The sequence below is a fragment of the Manacus candei genome, unplaced genomic scaffold (assembly GCF_025592945.1).
Source record: "Manacus candei isolate 608988 ecotype Guabito, Panama unplaced genomic scaffold, ASM2559294v1 h1tg000070l, whole genome shotgun sequence".
Lineage (NCBI taxonomy): Eukaryota > Metazoa > Chordata > Aves > Passeriformes > Pipridae > Manacus > Manacus candei.
The window spans coordinates 1,506,493-1,529,169 of record NW_026138118.1 but is presented as its reverse complement, the minus strand read 5'-3'; the positions used below and the strand labels follow the sequence as shown (position 1 = coordinate 1,529,169).

Sequence of the window (22,677 nt, the reverse complement as noted above, 5' to 3'; positions counted from 1 at the left end):
TTTGTGATCCCGTGCCGAGATCTTCACATCAATCCCTCCCAGGGACAGGGACATGGAGTGACCTAGCAGGAGCTAAGCCAGGCAGGAGGTTTAATTTTATACATCTATATTTTGTAAGCTCTTCAGGAGAGAACCTGATGGCTCAGCCCTTTGAGAGGACCTCACAGCAGCTGTTTCCTGCAGAATTCACATACCCTGCACTGTTTGAAGCTTCACTGCTTTAATAATATTGACGTAAAGTGGGTGGAAAGCGGAATCAGGTGCTTTGTGTACACAGCAGTTGTAGTAACATACCCACATTGTCTGGCTCCACCAGGGAGTATTGTTTGCCTTTCCTCCCAACTACCACGTGAGTGGTTTAATTGAGACCTGACTCTGCTGTGTGGGGTCCAAGCATGTTTGGCAATGGCTTCTTAGGAAGTGGTAACAGAGGAAAAAAAAAAAGGAAGAATACTTGGGCTGTAGAGGCAATGCTGCCTCCTAACCACCAGGCAAATATTAGCTAACTAGACCTCCCCACCCTGAGATACAGGAGGGGACGGACAGATGGAAATCAGTAGAAATAGTTTTGATATCAGCTCACTGACCCTTTTTAAGGGCATTTCCCCATCCTCCTTTAGCAAATCATAAAAAAGCAGAACAACAATACAAAGGGCTTTAGCTCAATCTACATCTTTTCTTTCATTTCCTCTTCTGATTTCATTCCTCTGCCCCATCACAACCTTTTCACTGCTTCACCCTGCCACCTTCAAGCACCCAGACAAATGTCCTCACAGCGTCCCTGCCCGACCTGCTGATGCAGGCAGCTGCCTGTGTTTACACTGACACCTCTTCAGCACCTCTGCCCTGATCCATTGATCCAATCTAGCTAATCCAACTAGTGAAATTCCTCCCCGTGCACCGTGCAGGGACAACACAACACTTCTGAAGCGACAAACAGGGCAAGGGGTTGAGCATGGAGCCCTGTGAGTTTGCACCCTCTGCCCTGCCCTTGTGGTTTAGCCCACACCCGGGTGGACCTGGCAGCGCTGCACCACAGCACAAGTGTTGCACCACACTCTGCAAACATGTGAAAATGTCAGGGCTCAAAACACACCTCAGATTCATACAGATAAAACTGCTCTGCTGCCACCCCTTTCCCCCTGTAACTCCGATCCCTCTGCCACAGGTGAAGCAGTTGTTTCCAAATACCAGATTGATTTTGATTTGATCTTGGAGAACGTTAAATATTTGAACCTGCTGGCTGGAGAAGGCAGTCCTCAAATCAAGCACACACTCCAGGGGGCTCGGCTGAAGCAGCCAGAACCCATCCCTCTCACCCTGTACCAAAATGGGATCGTCATGTGCAACGGAGCCTTCCGGCCCTACCAGGACCCATCCACACAGGTATGGAAAGGTCTGGAAGGGAATTAGAGCCATCCTGCCATCCTTCACTAAGCCCCAGGAAAGGCAATAAGGCTTCTGAGCTCATCTCAGTCCTAAAAAGGAGCCCAGCTCCTCACCTCACGTTCCCACAGTGCCTTGAAAGGCTTGTATGTCTCTGTGCAGTAATTTTTAGAGGTGAGATTCTGTGCCTCTTGACTTCTCTGCACAGCCATAACACCACAAATAGGAGCAGCCCAGCAGAAAGATCAGTCCTGAGCTAAACAGAAAGTCTGTGGTGTGACCATGAGCTCTCCTGTTGTTTCAGCAATGCCTGCAGGACATCATGGATGGGTATTTCCCTTCAGAGCTGCAGCAGCGCTACCCCGATGGCGTCCCTTTGCAGGCAAGTGCCAAACCCTTTTCACCAGCTTTTTTGGGGAGAAACTGCTCTCTTGCTTCCCAAGAAAACTGTTCAGGTTTCTTTCATCACTCTGCTGGATTGAGTTTGAGGTTTGTGATGCTGTGCAGATGTGTCTGAGGGAAAGGGTAGTGGGGAGCACACCTGCTACAGCCGTTAGAGGAAGTGAGTGAGTGTTTCTGCGTCAGCACTGAAGGGTTTCTCTGCCTCAGTGAATCTTGGCTTGGAACAAGGCTTCTAAGAGCACAGCAGGCTCTGTAAGAGAAGTAGCACGTGCAGCATCTGAAGAGCTGTGTCACCCCAAGGGAAAAAAAGAAAGTTCTCAAATGGTTCCCCTGGAAAAGCTTTTAAAGCCAGATTGAACAAGTGTCTCTCAAAGAGGATGTCATCAGAGTTTATTTTGCACACCTTAAATGGTTTTGGCCACCTGAGGTTCTTTTGGGCCCTGCTTTTTGATTTCTTAGAAATGGCAGAGAGCCAAGGCCACATTTGCAGGCAGAAAGCCTCAGAGGACTCGAATCTAGGGCTTTGAGTGCATCTGAAACGTAAGAAGGAACAGCCAGAGGCTGGACCTACCCACTGCCACGAAGAAACCAGGGCACAGCTGCAGGGGCAAGACAAGGTCAGTCCAGCTGGAGTGAGCTGGGAGCTGTGGAAGTTAGAAAGTCACATGGAAGGAGGATTGTGCAAAGCTCTTGGGGCTGAGGTTCCTTTTAACCTGTGCATCGTTGGTTTTGTTTGGGGTTTATGATTGTTGGGTGTCATTGCTGTGGTTTATTGTGCTCTGATGCAGCAAGAGAAGCTTGTGCAACAGTCAGATTTGCTTATGGCAGTTGGACTTAATTCAACAGGTCACTGACAGAAGGGACGTGGTATTTGAGGAGAGGGACCTTCCAGGGAGTTTTCCTGGCCATGGCCAAACAGTTGGTCATTCAGAATCAAACCAAGTGCAGGAAACCACCGAGATCCCAGGTAAAATCTTAAGCCTGCCTCAAAAATGCAGCTAATTTTCAAAGGGGAGAACTTTTAAACCTTACCAGGGCAGTGCAGCAGGAAGGAGGGGTGTTGGGGGTTGTCTCAGCAAGGAAGGCAACACTTGTGGTTCAGGGCCTGGTGTTGCTTCAGGAGCTGGGAGCCAGGCAGCACACACAGTGTCCTCTCATCATTAATCTCCTAAAGAAAGAGATGTGATGAGTAATAAATTACCAGAAATTCAGCAGGTTTCCAAAACATATCTGCCCTGCACGCTTCCAAAAGGCCAAGCTCCTTCTACATTCACCTTTACCACCATCAAAGGCTGAGGGAGGGATTTGCTGGCAAAAAAAACCTCTGCTCTCCTATAGCCTCATTCCATAAATGCAGATATCTTCAAGCCACATCAACCGTAACTGTACTGAATATGGGACAGTTTCTCTTCAGACTTTCATAACAGAATATGGGACATAAGGTCAGGCCACAGATACCTCATTTTGCTTCTAGACTCTCTCAGTTTGCCTAAGCAATACCTGTCAGGATTGGGAAGTCAGACTCAGTCAGTCTCAGTGGGTTTGTGTGTGCATCACTAAATGACCCAATATGTGCATCTCCCATCAGCAACACTGCCTGGTTACCTACAGCTGAACTGCTTGCTCATCCATCTCAAGGCTATTCCCAAACAGAAGCTCTGCTAAATATTACCTTTATCTAAGTAGTAACCACAAAAAAAATAATTTTCCAAACAAAATAAAGTAGACACCAACAAATACAAGGTGAAACTTCCAAGACTGTAAAAAATGGTGATAGTTTCAGGTTTTCACAGCAGAGCTATCCAGGTTTCTACTCACTGTGCATCCCAGCTGTGCTGAACAGGCTGTGCAGTTCTCACTGTTGATGTTGACAATCAGACATTTAGTGGGCCAGAAAGTGGGACAAACTTGAAGGGAGGAACCCGAGAGCGAGTCTCAGCCTCGCTGGGGGTGGTGAGAGCTCTCCCTGTCGGCTGCTGCGTGCTCTCCTTTCACCAAATCAGCCTATTCTGGGGCCAAAATGTCTGTCAAGAAGGTCACACATGGACAGATCTCCCCTCTGCTCTGGCAGGTCCCAAAGCCTCCTTGGAGCAGTTTCCCAACGAGCTTCCCAAGCCCCTGGAACATGGAGGAGGAGTGGTTGGTGTCCAGGGCTCAACTGGAGCAGCACAGCAGGTACAAGAGGACCCCCAGCCACCCACAGGAGAGGGGCAGCAGTGATTCCTTGGGCTCAGCACCCTGCACAGCACCAGCACCCCCTCCCTGGGCCTCTCTCAGCTCCATGTGATCTCCTCCTCCTAGAGAGGCTCCACCAGAGCACACGTGGCACTTTGGCACCTGCCTCTGGGCCGTCCTGGCACTGGCTGCTCTCTGGGCAGTGGGGACACTCACCTGGTTTGGTTTCAGGGCTCTGATGGGGTGCAGAGCAGCAAAGAGACCCTGGTGGAGACACCCAGGCTGGCTACCCTGGAGAGGTACAGGTACAGCCCCCAACCCCTGCCCTGTCAGGATCTCCTCCTCCTCCTCCTATTTCATCACTGCATCACCCCCCCATTTCAGGGGGTTCAGTTGAGGAAGTAAATGGACTTTCCCCTTTTAGACCTTAGAAACAATTAGAAAAAAAGGCCAAGTTTGGTCATTTGGAAAGACCACTGAATTTCTCATGGCAAACCTGCATCTCTAACAAAAAGTTTCCGTTGTTCAAAATGTCACTTATTTCTTTGAAATAGTTTTCCCAACAAGCCAAGGCCTAAGAGTTCAAAACCATTGAAAAAGCTGTCTGCAGTCACCTTAAATGGGGGAATCCCTCCAAGAAACTGATGCCCAAGTGGGAGGTCTCACTTACAGCACTTTTCCACTCAGTCTTCTGGCAAGCCAAGACCCAAATAGCTAATGAAAAAAAAAACCCAAGCAGATTATTTTTAATCAGAGAAGTAGGGCGAAGCACTTACCAGACAGCCCTGATTTAAAATGGAAAAGTTAAAAAAGGTCAACAACCCTCTTCAAGGCACCTTCAGGCAGGGAAAGCAAAGCAGCAGTTTGGGCAGCAGGTTGGTTTGTTTGCCTGAAGTCAGGTGGGGCCTCGTTCATCTCCAGAACGTTCCCTCTCCCCTGTTTGGACCTCACCAGCACATCCTGGAGGTTCTGCCCACTGAGTGGAGCTCACTCCTTGGCTGACAGGGTTTTCTAACCAGGGTGAAGATGACTGAAGAGGCTGCAGCTCCTGCCCCTGGAGTCTGCACTCTCCGTGTCAGGTGTGAGAGCGGGGAGCACACGCACGTCGTGAGGATGCTCTTCACCGACACCATCGGGGACCTGCGCCAGCACCTCGCCCGCATCAGGTGTGCACAGCACCTCCTCCCCTCCTTGCCTGGCTCTGTAGGGCCCCAGGGAAGGGCCCCTGGTGGCTGCTGAAGGCCCTGGATCTTCAAACATCAGCCTGAGCTGGGTCACAGCTCAGCCCTCTGCCCCTTCAGCTCCCTCACTAGATGCTCTCCTGGCAGCACTGTTGGGGTCCCACATAGCTCAGAGTGTTTCATACCCACCTCTGCCATGCAGCAGCAGAGATAAACCTCTTCTGCCCTCCCAAAATTGCCATCAGACCCAGGCCATCACTGCCTTTGCTCAGCAGCACTCCCATGACTAGTGCCACCATTCCCAAGGTGCTGGTGCAGCCTGGAAGCCAAGCTGCTGGATCAACACCCTCTTTGCTCAGCCATCTCAATATCCCAACCCTTTTAATGCTGCCCGAGGGCTCACTGAGCCCTTCAGGAACAGTTCCAGATGGCTGAGGGCCCCTTTTGCCCTCCCCTCTTCCCACTGCTGTTGCAGGCCAGGGCCCTGGCCTTGGTCTGAGCCCAGGATGAGCTCAGTGCTGTCGGGATGCACGAGCCTCCTTCCCCCTGCAGCTGTGCAGCTGGAACAGCTGCTCCGTGCCTGGCTGGCTACAGAGGGCTGGGAGCCCTTTTTTCTGCTCTTGCATAACCACAGCTGGATCAGCCAGAGCATCTCAGCAAAACCTTGGGGGACCCTGTGAGTAGGAAAGATTGTGCTGTTCTTTCCTAGGGGTGGAGACTCCGACTCGTATGAGATCATCAGCACCTTTCCCCAGAGGCTGTACACAGACAACTCCAGGAGCCTGCAGGAATGTGGGCTGATCCCCAATGCCTCCTTGCTGCTGAGGAGAAGAGACCCCTCCCAGCAAGAGGGACAGGGCTGCAAACACCATAACAGCTCCTCATCCCAAGCTCTGCAAGAAGGAGCTGCCTCTCACCTGTTATAACCTTCCCTGGCTGGGAAGAGGTTTTCTTTCCAGATTTAGTTTCCTTGTGCCATTACCTGGGATGGAGAAAAGCCTGGAGCAGTGGTTTGGCCTCTCCCTGTGGCAGAGGGTGCCAGGCCCACTCCTGCTGCCTCGCAGTGGGTGCTATTCCCCAAGACAGGTGGGCTCCCAACCCAGGGACGCTTCCATCAGCTCACACCTGGGGTCCAGGCCTGGTTCCTCATTTGTGTGGAGTTACACAGGCTGATCCCTGCCCAGGGGAGCCCGCCAGCTTCACGCTGGTACTGGGCTCAGGGACTCTGTAGCAGCAGGACACACACACAGCTGGGGCAGTTTGCTTTCCCCACACAGCTGGTCCCCACAGATTTCAACTGCACTGACACCAGGGGGGCAAACAGGCTCAGTTCTACAGTCCCTGGTGAAGCTAAACCTGAAGGCCTTGAGCCATTGCAATGCTGGGACTGAGCCAGACTCGACTCAGCCGGGAGATCCTGCAACTGGGCTTCCTGTACGTGCACAACTCCTTCCCTTGGACAGCCCCCAGCTCCAGCAGGGCCCAGGCTCCAGCCTGCCTGCACTTACCCGCCCTCCCTCCCTCCTCCTGCTCCAGCTGGATGCTGCAACAGGACACCGTGTCATTGGAGAAGAGCATAATCCCTCCACGGAGCCCTGAATAAAGCATCTTCCTCCTTCTCCGTGGGCTGGGGCTGCACTTTGCAGGCCCTTTTTCCCTTCCCAGCACATTCTTCCCATTCCAGCTGTGACAAGCTCCCACTTGACTCCCAGCTGACAACACTCCCACTCATTTGAGGCAGCGCCTTCTGGCAGGTTCCCTCTCAGCAGACCCAGCCCTCATTAAAGGCTCCCAATGAAACCCTTTATTCCTGTTGCAGCTTCCACTTCCTTTTAGATTCCAAAGGCACAGTTACTGCGGAAGCTCAGAGTGCCCGGAGCTCTTCCCAGACCCCTGTGCTGGACCTGGACCCTGCACAGCTCAAATGCAGGAAGCAAACCAGCTGCTTCCACCAGCTTCCCGTGACCAGTGACTCAACCCACACAGCCCTCACTCCGCTTCCTCCTTTTTCCACCTGTAGTAGATCCAGGGGCAGCCTTTTCCTCTGCCCCTCTGTCTCCTGGTCTATAACCAGCCAGGTAATCTTTGTGCCAGGGGGTTGTTTTTTGCTCACGTGTCTGGCTGAAGCTGTCCCTGCCTCGGGCTGCTGCTCTCACCACGCAGAGGAGAGGAATGTTCGAGTGAGGAACCTGTCACTACCACGCCGTGGGACATTCAGACAAGTCCTGTGAGCCTTTGATTAGCAGCAGCAATCTAAGGTGTTAAGATCTTTGTGTCAGGCTGCAGCAGCGAGTACAACCAACTTGGCTCCCCAGAGCTGGAAATGACTCAGAATCATTACGTAGGGTGATGTTTAACCTGTAGCCAAAATAAAACCAGATTTAAAAGGAACGCAGGAGCACCAACGTGAAAGGTACAGTAACATTTAATAGCATCTCGGAAGACAACACTGGTTATAAACTTGCTTTTTGGCAGGAAAACAAAATGCACTTGGTCCAGGATTGCAAAAAAGCCAACTCAAAGAGCAAAGAGCAGACAGCTGGAGCATCAGCTGGTCTGGGGCAGCCCTGAGCCCATTAATGCTCACGAGGGAGCCCTGGTCATGGTGGAGGGTGGCCAGAACAGCACAGATCTCCCTTCCAGCCCCATCCATCCCCCCAGGCAGCACAGATGCCACAGATCCCAGCCTTCGCCCTCAGCTCCTCCACGGTGGGTGGTCAGACCCCAACTCTGTGCAGTATTTTTGCATTAAATTAAGACAAACAAAAAAAAATTTACTTAGTTGCCATAATGTCTACAAGTCGAGATGAAAACGGGGGAAAAAAGGGAAAGGAAAAAAAAAAAAGGAAGTGAGGCAGCGGAATTGACAATTTTAACAGCAATGAGGAGAAGTGGGAAGTAACATGCAGCCCTAAGCCCTTCCCTCCCGAGGCAGAGGAGGGGGCTGACGGCCGCCCTGCACTTCACACGCCCCAGAGGCTTTGCTGTTTACAGAGGCACTGGAAGCTGCGGTGAGCCAGGCCCGGCTCTGCTCACAGGCCATGCGCAGCGAGCGTCAGACTTTCTTTGGATCCCTCTGAGATGATGTCGGGGTTAGGCAGGAGGGAATCGGAGGCAGCTGCAATGAGTTTTGGTCATGGGTTTGTTTCCCTGTGCCGGGAATGCAGGTCGCGGTGCCAGGACAGCGCTGACAACCTGGAAGTGAAGGTGGTCGGAGATGAGGGTGCTCAGGAATGCAGGTAGAGTCCAGGAAGGGAGAGGAGCCGGGGCTCAGGCCAGCTTCAGGAACTCCTGCAGAGTGTTTTGCTCCACCGCTTCCACAAAGAGCTCGTAATCCTGCAGGGAAAAGCCACACGGTCGCTCTCAAGGCAAGAGGGTCCCCTGAGAACGTGGCACAAACTGGTTCACAGCACAGGGACCAGTTGGTTGTGCCAAGGATGACAGAGCAAAGCAGGGACAGCGCCACACAGCACAGCCCACGGTCACCCAAAGACCCCTGCCCACGTCCCCTTTTTCCCCCAAGGCACAGCACTCCAAATGGCCATGAATCCTGACAGCACCTTGTCTGTGCACCTCACCAGAAATAACTCCCAGGGTGTCTTGACACCCTTTGTAGCAAAACCAAGGGGATGGGACTGTCACCCACCACCCAACCTCAGGGTGCTGATCCCCAGCACGGAGCGGGAGCCTCACCCCACAGTACTGGTCTCCATTGACGATCTGGGGTGGGATGGCTTTGGGGTTGCCTGCCTTTGCCCTCATCTCCTCCCGGAGAGCGTTGTCCTGGGAGATATCCACCAGCTCGTACTTGATGTTTTTCCCATCGAGGATTCTGGTTACTTCGCTCTGTTGGGATTTGATCTGGAGCCCGGGTGGGAAAGGCAGGTTAAGGGGAGATGGAAAAGGGCCCGGAGGGTGGGTGCACACCTCAGCGCGCCAGCCACGCTCAGCACAGTGCTCACGGTGCAGACCCCACCTGGCCACCCGCCCAGCAGGGAGGGATGGGTTTGGGGGATGAAGGGGCCGGTGCGGCGAGAGCAGGGGAGGGGACCCCTGGGATAGGGCGGGGGGGGGACACGCTTCGCAGCTCCACGGAAGAGACGCCCACCCCCGGGAAGAGGGGCCCCGCTGCACCCACCCCTGCCCGCGGCAGCCCGGGGGCCCCGCCGCCGCTCACCTCCCGGGAGCCGGTCACCGAGGTGCTGTAGACCTTGAGGGTGCTCATGGTGCGATCGCGGCCGCTCCCTGCGCTCAGCCCGGCGGAGGGAGGCTCGGCTGGGCTCGGCTGGGCGGGAGGGACCGAGGGAAGGCGGAGCGGGCGGCCCCGCCACCGCCCGGCATGTGACTGCGGAGGCCAATGGGGCCGGCGGGCGCGGGCATGCGGGCTCTGCGGGGCCGGCCCGGGAGCCACCGCCCCACCGGCACCGGGAACCGGGAACGGGAACGGGAACGAGAACTCACCGCCACCGCCCCCACCGGGAACCGGGAACGGGAACGAGAACTCACTGACACCGCCCCACCGGCACCGGGAACCGGGAACGGGAACGAGAACTCACCGCCACCGCCCCCACCGGGAACCGGGAACGGGAACGAGAACTCACCGCCACCGCCCCCACCGGGAACCGGGAACGGGAATGAGAACTCACTGCCACCGCCCTACCGGCACCGGGAACCGGGAACGGGAATGAGAACCCACTGCCGCTGCCCCCACCGGCACCGGGAACCGGGAACGGGAACTCACCGCCCCTACCGGGTACCGGCCCGGGCACTGGCCCTGGGGAGCCACCGCCCCTGCCAGGCATCGGGTACCGGCCCCGGTGAGCTCCCCTTTCCCCACGCTGCACAGCCTCGCACGGGTGGGTCAGAGCAGCTTTATTTTATAATCAAAATATTCGGTACAAACAAGCAACAAGACACAGGCTGGTACAAACACACTGAGCCCAACGGGACCGGGCAGTGGGGAACTGGAGGGGGGGGACAAGGGGATGGGGCAGGAAGGTGGGACAGGGAGGGAACGCCATCCTGCCCCCCCTGGCCTGGGGTGTTCAGTAGTGAAGGGTCCAAGATTTCCTGTGCACCAGCAGCAAAGGGCACTTGGGATCACCCTCTTAGCCACATGAGCTCAGCTGTGCAGGAGGAGGATGATGAGGGGACACATCCCCATGGAGGGGAACACACGACCAGGGCACATGGCCAAGGGTGATGCTCCAAAAGCATCAGCCGAGGTGGTTTCAGCCATAATCTCATCTCACAACCAGCTCTGCAGGGGCAGAGGGCAAACATGTCCTCACACAGCACCTGGGAACTGGATCTTGCACCCCAAAGCAAAGGGGATGGTGCTCAACAGCACCCTGAGAACCTGCAGGAGACAGCAGAGCTCCTGGCAGACAGGACAAATGGCTTCAAGGAATAGCCTTGGAAATGTGCTCCCTCAGTACATGGCACCAGCAGCCTGGGGACACACACAGCCAGACACATAACACACCAGACACAGGGAGAGCAGCTCAGGACAAACCAAACAATTTCGTTGCCACCATCACCAGTGGTGGCCAAACACTAAAAACAAAACAGATTTGGTCTTGAAATTTAACACAAAGGAACAACAAAAAAGCATTTCTGCCACACCCAGGGCTCGCAGCCCCAACGTGAACCAAGAACAACCTAACAGCACAAGTTTCAGGAGGATTTTTCCCTGTTACAGCTTAGTACCTTGCTCTTAACTCAAGCTGAAAACGAACAAAGTTCCACCCTCAGCACCACAGCACTGTCACAAGCCAGGGCTCGGTACTGTAAAGTTGTCACTATGGTTTAGGGGGGTTGTGGTGCAGTGAAACTTATCCCTCACTGATTTATGTAGGAATCCCATTACTTGCAGAGGAGCAGGGCTACAACAAAGCTTCCTGCCTTGCAGGAAGAGCTCTCTGTGTCATCCCCCACATTAGGACCAGTATGGCTTTCTCCCAGTCAAGCAGCAGAGAGCCAAGCCAGAGGTGTGTCCCCAGGGGCACAGAGGCTCTTGGAAGCTCTGGCAGGGGCCACAGACATTCAGGGCTCCCCAGGATTGTTTGGGATGGCTCTAAAAGGCTGTGAGAAGGAGCAGCAGCTCCTCACCTGCCAGCAGATGCATTAGGCACAAAGCACAGTGAGGGCAGAGGGTTTCTCCAGCACATTAAGGCACTTCAGCATCAATCCATTTCCTCTACAGTCTGAATCACACTCAGCTCCCAGTGCTGTTTTGGGGGGGGACAAAAGGCTTAAGGCTTCTGGGGTAACAGTGCCCAGGGGGAGCATTTCCAGAGTCTTTTAGTGTTGCTTTAATTTCCAACTCATGCTGGCTACTGAAAGACTCTGGTTGCATTTACCTGAGGAAAGCAGGTCCTGCTCCATAAATCCAAGCCAGTAGCACCTCAGTGTAAATACCAGCAGTATACCTGGCACACCTGCCTGCCTACAAAATCCAGGTATCCTCTGAACACTCCAAGAATCCTCTGGTCTCACAAGTCACACAGGACCTGCACAGGGAAGTTATCAGAAATACCAGGGCATACACTTCCTTTTAGTGATGATTTTAACTGTCACATTTGCATGTTCAGCATTTGACATGCCCGGGAGGCAAGTCAGAATTCAATCTCCCAGCATCAGAGACCACACTAGCTCCAGCAAACACAGCATAAAACACATTCCACAAGATCAAAGCTACTGCAAAGCCTGACACCGAAGCCCTGAATGATTCCAGTCAGCAGCTGAACACTTCTGGCAACAAACCCCCTGATCCCTCACAGATCAGATAAGTCACATCTCTGGTACCCGAGCAGAGGGATGGTAAAGTGCTGAATAGGTTTAGGGTTGTAGGAGCTCAAGACTCCTGAGGGTTTCAAGTCTTCATGTCCTGTCTTACTTTGGGGAGTGCTCTTTACTGGGTGATGCAGTTGTCTCCCATATCCTGAGCATATCTGTCAGATATCGCAGTCCTTAACTCCTCCACCTCTTTGTGAAGCTGTTTTACCTCCACCACTTTCTTTGCAAGTCCATCAGGGCTCAGCAAGTCTTCCTTCTCCTTCACAGGGTGTTGCACAGCTGTGGAGTCAGAGAAGGGAGTTTCCTCACATGCAATTCTGACCAAGGATCACACACATTTGCAAGTCAGCCAGAAAAACCAACGCACATTTGCAAAGGAGGTTCTACTTAACATTCAGTTATAACAGCATGCACCTTTAGAGTGAGCTAACCACAGAGGGAGGGTTCAGAAAGCCCAGAAAGACAATTCCATGCTATAGGTGAGTTATTTAACTGTGCCACAGCACGGGAACGGGGTTTGCTCTGCCATCACTCTCTACTTACAGTGAATGCCCAGGAGCAGGGAGAGGTTGGGGTCCTTGCCCTGAGCCCTCTGAGTGACAATGCTGTAGACAGACTGTAAATCCTGCAGGCAGATGGCCAGCTCCCCATGCAGCTCCTGGGTGAGGCGGGCTGTGTCAGTGGGCAGGGGCTGGGCTGTCAGCTCGGCCTGGCGGAGCCGCTCCTGGAGCGTCAGGTTCTTCTCGATCAGATCCTGGTTCTGCACGGAGAGCTGGACACACGGACACGGCAGGTTAGTGGGCACTTGGGACAGAACTACCACACTTAAAGCAACGCAGCTGCTCCATGATGGGAGCGCTGAGGGCAGGAACTGGTTTACATCCAGCCCTCCAGACTGTCACCAGATGAGCGTCAGTCCCACATGGGGTGAGAATTTGGCTCCTGCTCTCTCAGGAAGCACCCTGGGACACTGCACCGTCCCTGCTGAGCCATGATGCAGCAAAATAAGCTTCCGGGAGGTTGTGCACCCCAACACCGGCCATCCCTTCCCTCCAGGGCTGCCGTTGTGCTTGGCTTCCTTTAGGCTTGAGAGCAGCCCAATCGCAGCCCTGCTGCCCCCAGGTGGCAAGCTCGGCCTCCTCCACCACATCCCAAGCCCCAGCTCAAGTTCCCGAGGCAGAAATTGCCTTTTTCCTCCTGCATTTGAGCAGAGGAGAGCTCCTTTCAGAGTCCTGACAGGACAATGGACCAGCAGGAAGCAGATGTTGTGCTGCTGACTCCAAATTCAGGGCCTGGCTGGAAGACAATCCTCTGTTCATTCAGTGCCTTGTTCAGGCACTCCAAGCACTCCCTGACCTCTTTCACAGCAGCCCGGAGCTGCTGCAGCGCGTTTTCCCTTCTCATCGCCTCCTCTTTCAGAGCTTGGCTTGTCCCCTCTTCCTGAGCCACCTGTTCTTCCAGGTTCTGGAAGAGATCGTGGGAACACAGTAAGTCTAACTCATCTCACAGCAGATTCTCCAGTTCTAGGTCCCTCCCCAGTCACCTCTCACCTTTACTTGCAAGGATAACTGCTCCATCTTCTTCTGCTTTTTGTCCACGATCTGGAATCAAAAGCAGAGGTATCAGAACTGGCCACACAGAGCCAGGAGTACCACCAGGATTTCTCCTTCAGCAGGACAGCACCCCCTCTCTTGTGGTTTTCCTCTCCCCTCTTCTGCATTCTGCAACTTCTCCCCAGCGTTGCTGTAGGACTGTGTGGTTTTCACACCAACAACAGCTTTTAGAACCCCACAGGCTGAATTCCAGGAACTGCTGCTTCAGTGCAGTTGTGACTGCAGAAGTCCCTGATTTCATTTGAGTGCCTGGTGTGACTCAGTGGAAGGAAAAATGTGTGACTCCTGACTGGGGCAGCCCCTTACCTTCTTGAGGCAGTCACATTCTTTCTTCAGAGAGTCATGTTCCATTTTCTTTCTCTCCCCATCCTGGGCAGTGGGTCCTCTCTCTGCATTCTTTACACACTGCTGCAGCTTATCCTGCAAGCTGAAGTTAGCAAAACACCATGGGGAAAAAACAGCTTTGTTTAAGGTGTTTCCCTCACTTCAAGGAAGGAAATTATTTTCATATCAGATGTCAGTGTTGAACTATTTGCATCCCAGCTCACAAACTGCCAGGGCTGTGCTGGAAGGAGTCCTTGCCCCTGGACACAGCCCCACCTGTGACATTGGCCCATTTGCAGACACACAAGTAGGTCCATTTTGCAAGGAGTTACAGCTGAGAGCAACAACAAACCCAGCTGAGGACACAAACCAACCCAGCTGACAAAACAGGGGCCTCCTTTTTCAGCCACGTGGTTCTGCTCCCACTCTCCACTGCTGGAAGGCAGGATTTGAACACGGTGCTTTGGCCAGCACTCAAAAATCATCACAAATCCACAGTGACCTGTGGACAGGTGGGACTGTGGCTGTGCTGAAGCATCACTGTCCTTGTGCAGCAATTACTGCAGTGCCAAGATGAAGTTTATTCTAATCCTCCTCGCTCTTACCTGCGCACAGTGGAAAGAAGCTCCATCTCCTTGTGTTTTTGGGTTTCCAGCTGCCTCTCTTGCTCCCTCAGAGCAGCCTGGATGTCTCCAAGCTCTGTTTCCAGTGCCAGCACTGTTTCCTGCAGAGCAGTGCTCTTCAGTTCAGAATCCTTCAGCTGCAACAAAGGGGAGTAACTGCAGCTGTAGAAAAGTCACCTGAGAAGGAATGTGAAGAGCCATCTTCACAACTCAGAGGAAGTTTTACCTTCTGACTCTGTTTCTGGTGCTCCTCAAGGGTGGGCAGATCAGCCAGGTATCGTTCCAGGGTCTCAATTCTCTGCTGTCTCTCTCTGCTCTGTTCAGATTCCTTCTGGCATTTCTTTTTAAGGTTACTAATGTGTTTGTCTCTTCCCTTTACCTGCAGGGATAGTTATAGACAGGTTTAGTTTATATAATTTCTCATCTATTCTTCAGTCTTCTGTAAGGCCAGTCATTTAGCTTTTTTGCACAGAACTCAACACCAAAATACAAGATCACCTTAACTCAGCAGCATTTCTGCTCATTTAGCTAAAGACACGCTCTTCTGGTTAAAAGAGGAGGTGCTGAAATGCTTCTACCTGCAGGAGAAAGGGCTTTTGCTTATAAACCAAAGTACTCTACAAGGAGATCAGAAAATACTTGCAGTTACAGACTGCCACAGAAAAGTTCCATCTCAGCACTACACTGACTTTTAGCTACTCTAAGAAACCACACCTTCCCATCTCTAGAGCAAAGGGATCATACCCTTTCTTCCTGTTTCTTTAACTCCTCTGCATGTTTCTGCACAGCTTCCTTCAGTGACTCCCGGGCCAGCTTCACATCCACCTCTGCAGCAGCCAGCTTCCTCTCCAGTTCAATGTTCTCCTTACTGAGGGACTCAGTCTTCTCTGTGAACTGTGCTCGAAGGAACGTGTTCTCCCTCTGCAGCTCCTGCAGGCAGAGACAGCCCCCGAATTTGGTTGGTTACAAACTGGCACTCAGCAGCTGTGCTGTCCCAGAGCTGTGTCCTCATCCCACCCAACTCCCAAACACCACTCAGCCCATCTCACACACTGCAGTGTCCAAAATAGCACTTGTCAGTGCTGCCAGGTGTTTGCATCACTAGCACAGCTTCTAAACAAGCTGTCATCCTTCAGGGCTGGGAATCTCAAGGGTCACTGAGGATCCCAGAGCTGATCAGTAATCAGGACCCCACACAAAGTATAATTTGACTCCTGCTCAGCAAACACTTAAGGAGAAGTGGGAGGGCCATTGGATTCTTGCTGACACCTGTTGTACCCCATTACCTGCATTCTAAGCATGTAGACATCTCCATAGGATGCTGGACAGCCCAGCAGGGCACTGTGAACCTGCAGCTCACTTTCCCGGACCTTCTGCTCCAACTGGGAAATGTGCTGCCTCTGCCTGTAAAAAAAACCCTGTTCTCAAACACACAGAAGAGAGCAGCCATGCAACATGAACAGTGCCACCACAACACCACTGCTCCACACAGTGACAAGCAGAGGAGAAAGAACCCTTGGAAACCTTCCCCCAACAGTGATTTTATAAAGCACACAACCCTTGCATGTTTTGGAGGCTGCAGCTTGGCTGTGGAACTTATGAGTGAAATGAACAGACCCCTTATAAAACACAGAAAACCACAACCAACATTAATTTATCTGAACCCTTCAGGAACATCATCCTAATTCCAAGAAGAAGGGAGCTCAGGCTGTTCTCAAGGGTCATTCTTTGCAATAAAAAAAGCTCAGCTGGGTAAAAGGGACTCTGAGAAATGAGCTTTCCTTGGTACTTTCCAAACCCTTCCTTTCCAAAAGGAAATGTACTGGAGTCAAACCCTCACCTGTCAATGAGGAGCTCTTTCTCCTTGAGTAGGTTTTCATTGGAGTTCAGGATATTGATCCACTGGGCTGGATCAGGGGGAGGCAGTGATGGAGAGTACATCGAGGAATGGGGGCAGGTGCCTCCATTTTGTAACTGCAGGAGGAAACAAAACAAGGAGGGAGAAGGTTTGTGCCCCACAGAGGTAATTGCAACATTGCTGGAGCTATTTTGCACACTGTGTGCTCATCTGCATGCCAGGACATGGCTATTTCAGTCTCTGCTGATGTCCAAGAACAAGTAACTTTGCCCAAGCACAACTGGAGATTAACAAATAATTTTAGATCACTGTGCTAGCTCACTGGAAACAATTTGTCTCCATTAGGGTACAGCTGGTGGGAGGTGGTAAACAAACTGTTTCCACCTAATAAGCTGCATCTTTAAAAAAAAAAAAAAGTTTTTCTTAACTCTAGATACAGAATAAAATTATTCTAGAATCTATTTAGAACCTCTTGGCATTCTTTTTCTCTGCAGTTTCTAGCAGACAGGTTATTTTACCTCTTGGTCTGGACTCTGGTGCAGCACTGTAACATAATCCAGAGCTGCTCTACATATGGAGTGTGTCAAATGACACCTGTGACACCACATGCTGTAAAAACAGATCATTAGGAGCCTTTCAGTGTCACACAGGGAGAAGCAGGAGACATTTTCCCCTTTGCTTCCTAACTCTAGCACAAGGATTCCTGACCAAGGGGTTTCAAACTGCTACAGCCACACAAGCAGCTCCCTACCTGCATCTGCTCCACCTGCAGTCGCACTTTGTCCAGCTGCTGTTTCCAAGCATTGAGCTCACAGACCCCCTTGTGAGGATGGAGGGTGCATCCTTCTGGCACCCACGCTCGGGATGGAGGACTCACTACAGGTTTTGAGAAGAAATTGTTGGCCTGGAGTCCCGCTGGCATCGCTCTGCTCCCGCTTGGCCACGTCCCGTCCCGGGGCTCGCAGACTCCGTTGGGCCCTGCCCCTTGTTTGCTCTCTGGCAGCACCTTAAAATGGTCCTTCCCTGCCTCGGGGTTTGGACTGAGCTTCTGGAACCTGTGCTGAGGGTCAGCACACAAACTGTCCAGAAAGAGAGACTGGTTCAGGGTGCGCTCCATGGCAGGAGTGTCAAACTTCCAAGGGTCTTCTGCTCTCATGGGATCAGCAGCAGGAGGCCAGGGTTGCTCAAAGCCATTTTCCCCTGAAGCCCCGTAGAGCCGCAGGAGATCCCTGGGTGGCACCTGAGACGACCTCCCAGCGTTAAAATCCCCGTTCCTCGTGAGCCCTGAGTGTTCAGAGGCAGATCCTGGCACAGCAGCCTTTGAAATGTGCTGGGAACAGCCCTGGTCTCCTGCAGAGCACAGCTTGGAGGGTGAGGCACCCAGCGTGGAAGGCATAACGTGGGCTGTTGGAATGGTCACCTGGGTTTTGATGGGGTGGAATGAGGAACCGTTATTGGAATTGCAAAAATCTAGAGGAGAAAAAAGAAAAAAAAAAAAAAGAGTGATATTCTGATTACAATCCTGAAAACACACTCCTGCAGTGAACTTTCCAAAATAACTTGAAAACCAGTTCCTTTCCCCCTCAACATATCCTCCTAACCAGCAGCAGCAAGCCTCAGGCACACCTGTGTTCCCCCTCTCTACATGTTTCAGGAACCTGATGACATTTTCCTACCACCATAAACCGCAGGGAGAATCCAGGTTTAATCCAGTTCACATTTATTCCTCGTTTTTAAGCTTCTCTAGCATAATCTTAAATCAGTCAGGTTATCTTCCTATAGGTTTAGAAATCAAGTCCTTCATATCAAATAAAAAGGGTGAAACTTACTCAGTCGAACACTGAGACGGTGATTCTGCTCTGCCCGTCCCACTGTGACTCCAAACCATAACCAGAGCTAACAGGAGCCTTCCCTGAGCCCATGGTGAGCCTCAAACATAGCTGAACCCGAGGCTCTGACCTTCCAGCTCCTCCAGGACGCCGCAGCAAAAGAGCCTGGAGCAATGGCTCTCACCTTATTGCCACAGGAAGTGAGGCAGAGCTCAGCGCACGCACCCCGCGAGCCCGTCCTGCCAGAGGGGCACCAAACCTGGCTGCACACACAGGGGTTATTCTTAGCAACTCTCAGATTTCAATACAGCAACAGCAAGAGCTTAGAAAGGCAAACAGTCAAGTGCCCCTTCCCACTCCTTGTCCCGATCGATACGTTCTGTATCGCAGGAATTCCAGGGTTCTCCCAGGTGCACAAACTTGTTTTCCTCGTGGCTTTGGCCAAAGGCCCATCCCCACGTGACGTTCCTTCAATGCAACATCAGGACTGCAAGCCACCCTTCCACCTGTTTGCACCCTCCAAGCATTGCTACATAAGGAATGAACATTACAATTCAAGTATGACCTAAATCAGATTCTGCAAAGACCATCATCGCACTGCAGGAAAACTATCCCAGTAAAGGCACTAGATCCTTTCATCAGAAGTGAGCAGTGAGGGGGAGAAGATCTCTTTGCTGCTGCTTGGCTGTGCCCTGGGACCTCCAGAGAACACTGTGCTCCTGGACAGTCACAAGCATGTTCACCTTGGCAAAAGAAGAGACAGTACCATTTCCCTTTACAGCCCCTAAATTTATCCCCCGGTGGCACTGTCTGGAACTCGAGTTCCCTGACCAAGATGCCACATGCAGGTGCTGCAATGGATTCCTTGGGTGTGCTGAGGGTCACCACAACAACATTTCTGACTAATGTACTGAGCTCAGAGTGCCTCAGCCAGTGGCCAGGGCTGCAGGTCAGCCCCGGCTCTTACAGACAAGGCTGTGACAACACCAGTGCTCACACGGGTCACTTCCTGAAGGGAAATTATCACTTCCCCTGCCCTCACCTGCAACTGGGTGTTTTATTACCCTGAGAGAGGCTTGATGGACACAAACACGTGCTCATGTAATATCTCCAGCAATATTTCCAACAGCCAGACTTTCCAAAGCCTTCAATTTACCCACACATGATTAAGACCTACAGCTCATTCCAAAGGCTCAACGCAGCTTCCTGAAACAGATGTGTGAAGTGTTTTAAAGCACACCACAAACTTCCTGACTGCTGAAAGGAGAATCAATGAAGATGAAAACACAGGTGGAAAGGATTGCTGGGACAAGCAATTTGACAGAATGTGCCTCAGCTGAGGGCCAGGCTCTGAGTTCTTCAGTGAGAAGCGCATGGCTAACACTGAAGAGACAAACAATTCTGCAAAAAGAATAAATTATTATAAATTATTTCTTAAAAAAAAAAAATAAAATCACACAACAGACTTGCTGATAAATCACTTGTTGATCAATATGAACCAGCAAATCCCCAAGGTGGCTCTTAGTCAGTTAAAACCACTGGAGGTAGATGATAAGCAAACTAGCTCAGAGAAACACCCAGTGCCTTCATCACTTGCTTATATTCCAGGCAGCCTATCCAAGGCACTGGATTTGAAACAGCCTCCAAACATCATTAGAGGTTCTGCTCTCCAAGTTTGACACTCTGGGAGCCCATGGGGACCGTCACCTTCTGTGCTGTCCGAGCAGGAGGTCCCAATGCCCCCATCCCCACTGTCGGCCACGCTCGGACAGCGACTGACGCGGCTCTGGGACTTCACGGACAACGTGGGTGTTTTCCAGTCAGTCTCCAAGAACTTGCTCTTCTGACTAGTGCTGGGACCTGGAGAGATAAAAAAAGGGATATTTACGCTTCAGCCAACAGACTGAAAAACCTTTTAATACCATGGAGCCATATCTAATTACCAGCACTTCCAAACCCCAAACCGCTCCTTGCTTCACTCCCTGTGCTATTGCTAAATAAATCTCTTTTGCAAAAGGAAATGGCAGCAAGACCAGGGAAGTCAAATGGTATCAACAGGAGACTGAAAAATCAATCTTGTTATGGAAGTCAGAATGCAAAAGTAGTAAATTATATTGATGAGTCTGATGATATCACACCTAGCTGATGCTCTGGTACTCAGACTAAAAAGAGCAGCAGCAGCACAGCAGAACCGCCTAAATTAAAGATGTATTTTTTGCATTAACTATTAAGAACTCTCCCAGATTCATCAGTTATTGCTTAAGAGAGAAATTAATTATCAGATGATTCTCTGCCCTCGTGTACTTTTGCAGGAATAAGACTTCTCTGAACAAAAAGCCTCTGGTAAAGAATCTTCTCAGGGCCACGTGTCCGCTCAGAGAAGCTGAAACAGGATCCGACAGCAGCAGGGCTTTAGAGAAAGGACTGTCCTTACCCAATGGATTGTTCTGCTGGAGCCTCAGGTCTGCATCTTTCCCAGGAGCAGCCATCTTATCCATCCTGTGAACTGGATAAATAAATATAAATCATATTTTAAGTCAGTATAACCCAAACCCTGTTCCCAGTAACCAAGCAAAGGGTACACACACATCAGAGTAACACGGTATTTTGTATTTAATTAGCATCTCCTGCCAAAAATATCTGTTTTCCCTGCAGCAACAGAGGCAATACTTAACTTAAAAGAGGTTGTTTTTTATTTTATGCCTGAAAAATGAGGCTAATTCTTGTTTGCACCATTCTCCACGCAGCAGCTCAGCAGCACCTTTCAACTGGTGCATGTGTTATCCTCATGGCAGGAATTTATAGAGCACCAGTCACCACGGTACCTACACACTGACTCTGTCTACAGAGACTACAAATTTATCTTTAAAAGTCTTAAGTCTCCACCAGATCATTTCTGCCCTCTGTAGAGGTCACTGAGCAACTACACGAGGAATAAAGTCCTTCAAAAATCAGCCTTGCTGTTCCATGCATGGCAATTTTTATCTATCCAGAGCTTTGGGTTAATTTATCTATTTCTCTGAGTACTTCAGACAGTGAATTTCCCGTTTCTGATAACACAAGTGCAATTTACAGCTCCCAGGCTACACTGTGGAAATTCAAGGCCTCTCTCCACCCAGACTAAACTCTCAATTGGCAGCTCTTACTGATTCTTGCTAAACTGATTCAAAGAGCTCAAAGAAGCCATTAATTCTTAGAAAACATACACATACAGATTTTACAACATAGGAGGGACACTGAGAATGTAACAGGATAACGAACCAGAAGCAGCATTCCACTCAGAGAATAAATAAAACACTTCTAGGTAAATGTAGTGCTCATCATAATTTAGGTACATTTAGGTAGAAATTAGTAAATTGGATGTATTTCTGAAATTCCCCAGTTTAAATCTCAGTCTCCAGCACTACAGTCAGACAGTTCTAACAGGGAAATTCAAGCAGGGGCTCTTGGAATAATAAAGAAATCCAAACAATCAGAGCATTCCCACCTCACTCAGCACCACCCTCCCAAAAACCACACGCAGACCTCCTCGGAGAGAACCCCCAGCATCCCACAGCCCCTCCCTTCCAGCAGCGGGTACAGGAGGTGGGAAGGGAGCGGTGGAGAGGGAGAGAAACCACCCGGAAGGGGAGGGCAGGTACACGGAGTGATGTGAACCCGGGGTGGGGAAGGGGATGGGGAGAACAGTGATGCGGGGGGAGGGAGGAGAGAGGGGAAGGTGGGTGAGCTGGGGCGGGGCGAGGGACACCGGACCCCACCTGGAAGGCACAGGCTGAGCCTGAGGGGTGAGACCCTGGGGGGCAGGAGGGGTCAGGCCATGAGGAGCCGCGTCCTGAGGGCTTGAAGGGGTGGGTCCCTGGGGGTCCGGTCCCTGAGAGGGTGAGGGGGGGGTCAGACCCTGAGGGGCAGGGGGGGCCGGTCCATAGGGAGCCGGTCCTTGAAGGGCTGCGAGGGGTCGATCCCTGAGGGCGGGGGGGGGTCTCTCCCTGAGGGTCCGGTCCCTAAGGGGCTGGAGGTCCCGGCGTGGAGGTGGACAGCCCCTGAAGGGCCAGTTCTCGGAAGGCCGGGGGAGGCGGTGGGTCAGTCCCTGAGCAGCCGGGGAGCGGTGTCCCGGTGTCGGTGTCCCGGCGGTGATTCCCGGTGTCCCATTCCCGCTCCCTCACCTGCCTCCGCCGCGCCGCGCGCCGCGACCGTTACCCCCGCCCGCCGGGGGAGGGGGGCGTGGCAGGGGGGACGGGGCGGGGCCTGCTCACGGACCGCAGCCAATCCAGCGCGCCGGCCCCTCCCCTTCCCGCCTCTCATTGGCTCGCCCCGAATGCTGTCCCCGCCCATCCCCGCAGAGCCGCGGAGGGAGCGGCGGGTGCGGGCGGGGGAAGAGTGTCCGCGGGCGGCACCCGTAGGGCGGGGGCTGAGGGAGCCGGGGGGGCTCAGCCTGAGGAAAAGCGGGATGGGGGGGGAGCTTCGGGCTCTCTGCGACCCCCTGACAGG

General features: G+C 52.2%; 3 protein-coding genes across 6 annotated transcripts in view; 1 reads left to right on the top strand and 2 right to left on the bottom strand.

Annotated features, from left to right (window-relative positions):
• Nucleotides 1–6,070, top strand: part of UBXN11 (UBX domain protein 11) — a 283,062-nt gene extending 276,992 nt beyond the window's left edge. For both annotated transcript variants that reach the window (XM_051807196.1, XM_051807195.1), the window contains exons 7-13: nucleotides 1,169–1,386; nucleotides 1,691–1,768; nucleotides 2,635–2,755; nucleotides 3,860–3,963; nucleotides 4,195–4,268; nucleotides 4,983–5,129; nucleotides 5,854–6,070. In XM_051807196.1, coding sequence (XP_051663156.1) covers nucleotides 1,169–1,386; nucleotides 1,691–1,768; nucleotides 2,635–2,755; nucleotides 3,860–3,963; nucleotides 4,195–4,268; nucleotides 4,983–5,129; nucleotides 5,854–6,070 — 959 coding nt within the window. The remainder of the gene's footprint in view (nucleotides 1–1,168; nucleotides 1,387–1,690; nucleotides 1,769–2,634; nucleotides 2,756–3,859; nucleotides 3,964–4,194; nucleotides 4,269–4,982; nucleotides 5,130–5,853) is intronic.
• A 1,481-nt stretch (nucleotides 6,071–7,551) lies between these two features.
• On the bottom strand, nucleotides 7,552–9,876 carry SH3BGRL3 (SH3 domain binding glutamate rich protein like 3). The gene is given in 4 exon segments (XM_051807244.1): nucleotides 7,552–8,480; nucleotides 8,838–9,005; nucleotides 9,322–9,423; nucleotides 9,426–9,876. Coding segments are annotated over 4 exon segments (435 nt in total). The 5' UTR covers nucleotides 9,525–9,876; the 3' UTR covers nucleotides 7,552–8,414.
• Nucleotides 9,877–10,001: 125 nt separating this feature from the next.
• On the bottom strand, nucleotides 10,002–22,409 carry CEP85 (centrosomal protein 85). 3 transcript variants are annotated; one of them, XM_051807144.1, is made up of 14 exons: nucleotides 22,353–22,409; nucleotides 20,624–20,695; nucleotides 19,897–20,049; nucleotides 17,112–17,830; nucleotides 16,343–16,476; nucleotides 15,789–15,906; nucleotides 15,247–15,432; nucleotides 14,729–14,881; nucleotides 14,485–14,639; nucleotides 13,862–13,982; nucleotides 13,493–13,543; nucleotides 13,299–13,406; nucleotides 12,486–12,714; nucleotides 10,002–12,221 (listed from the first exon to the last, which is right to left on the bottom strand). In XM_051807144.1, exons 2-14 carry the CDS (start codon nucleotides 20,685–20,687, stop codon nucleotides 12,058–12,060), a joined length of 2,355 nt encoding a protein of 784 aa, XP_051663104.1. In that variant the 5' UTR covers nucleotides 20,688–20,695; nucleotides 22,353–22,409; the 3' UTR covers nucleotides 10,002–12,057. The 3 variants fall into 3 exon arrangements, with proteins under 3 accessions (XP_051663104.1, XP_051663106.1, XP_051663105.1); XM_051807146.1 differs by lacking the exons at nucleotides 19,897–20,049; nucleotides 20,624–20,695; nucleotides 22,353–22,409 and adding an exon at nucleotides 18,374–18,672; XM_051807145.1 differs by lacking the exons at nucleotides 19,897–20,049; nucleotides 20,624–20,695; nucleotides 22,353–22,409 and adding an exon at nucleotides 18,190–18,366.
• Nucleotides 22,410–22,677: the final 268 nt, after the last annotated feature.

Coding starts and splice junctions, on each gene's coding strand:
- CEP85 (XM_051807144.1), bottom strand. CDS start 20,687: ATGGATAAGATGGCTGCTCCTGGGAAAGATGCAGACCTGAGGCTCCAG. Junction 16,477..17,111: donor TGCAGGTGGAGCAGATGCAG/GTAGGGAGCTGC, acceptor TTCCTCCTGCAG/TTACAAAATGGAGGCACCTG. Junction 14,882..15,246: donor TAAAGAAACAGGAAGAAAGG/GTATGATCCCTT, acceptor CTATCCCTGCAG/GTAAAGGGAAGAGACAAACA.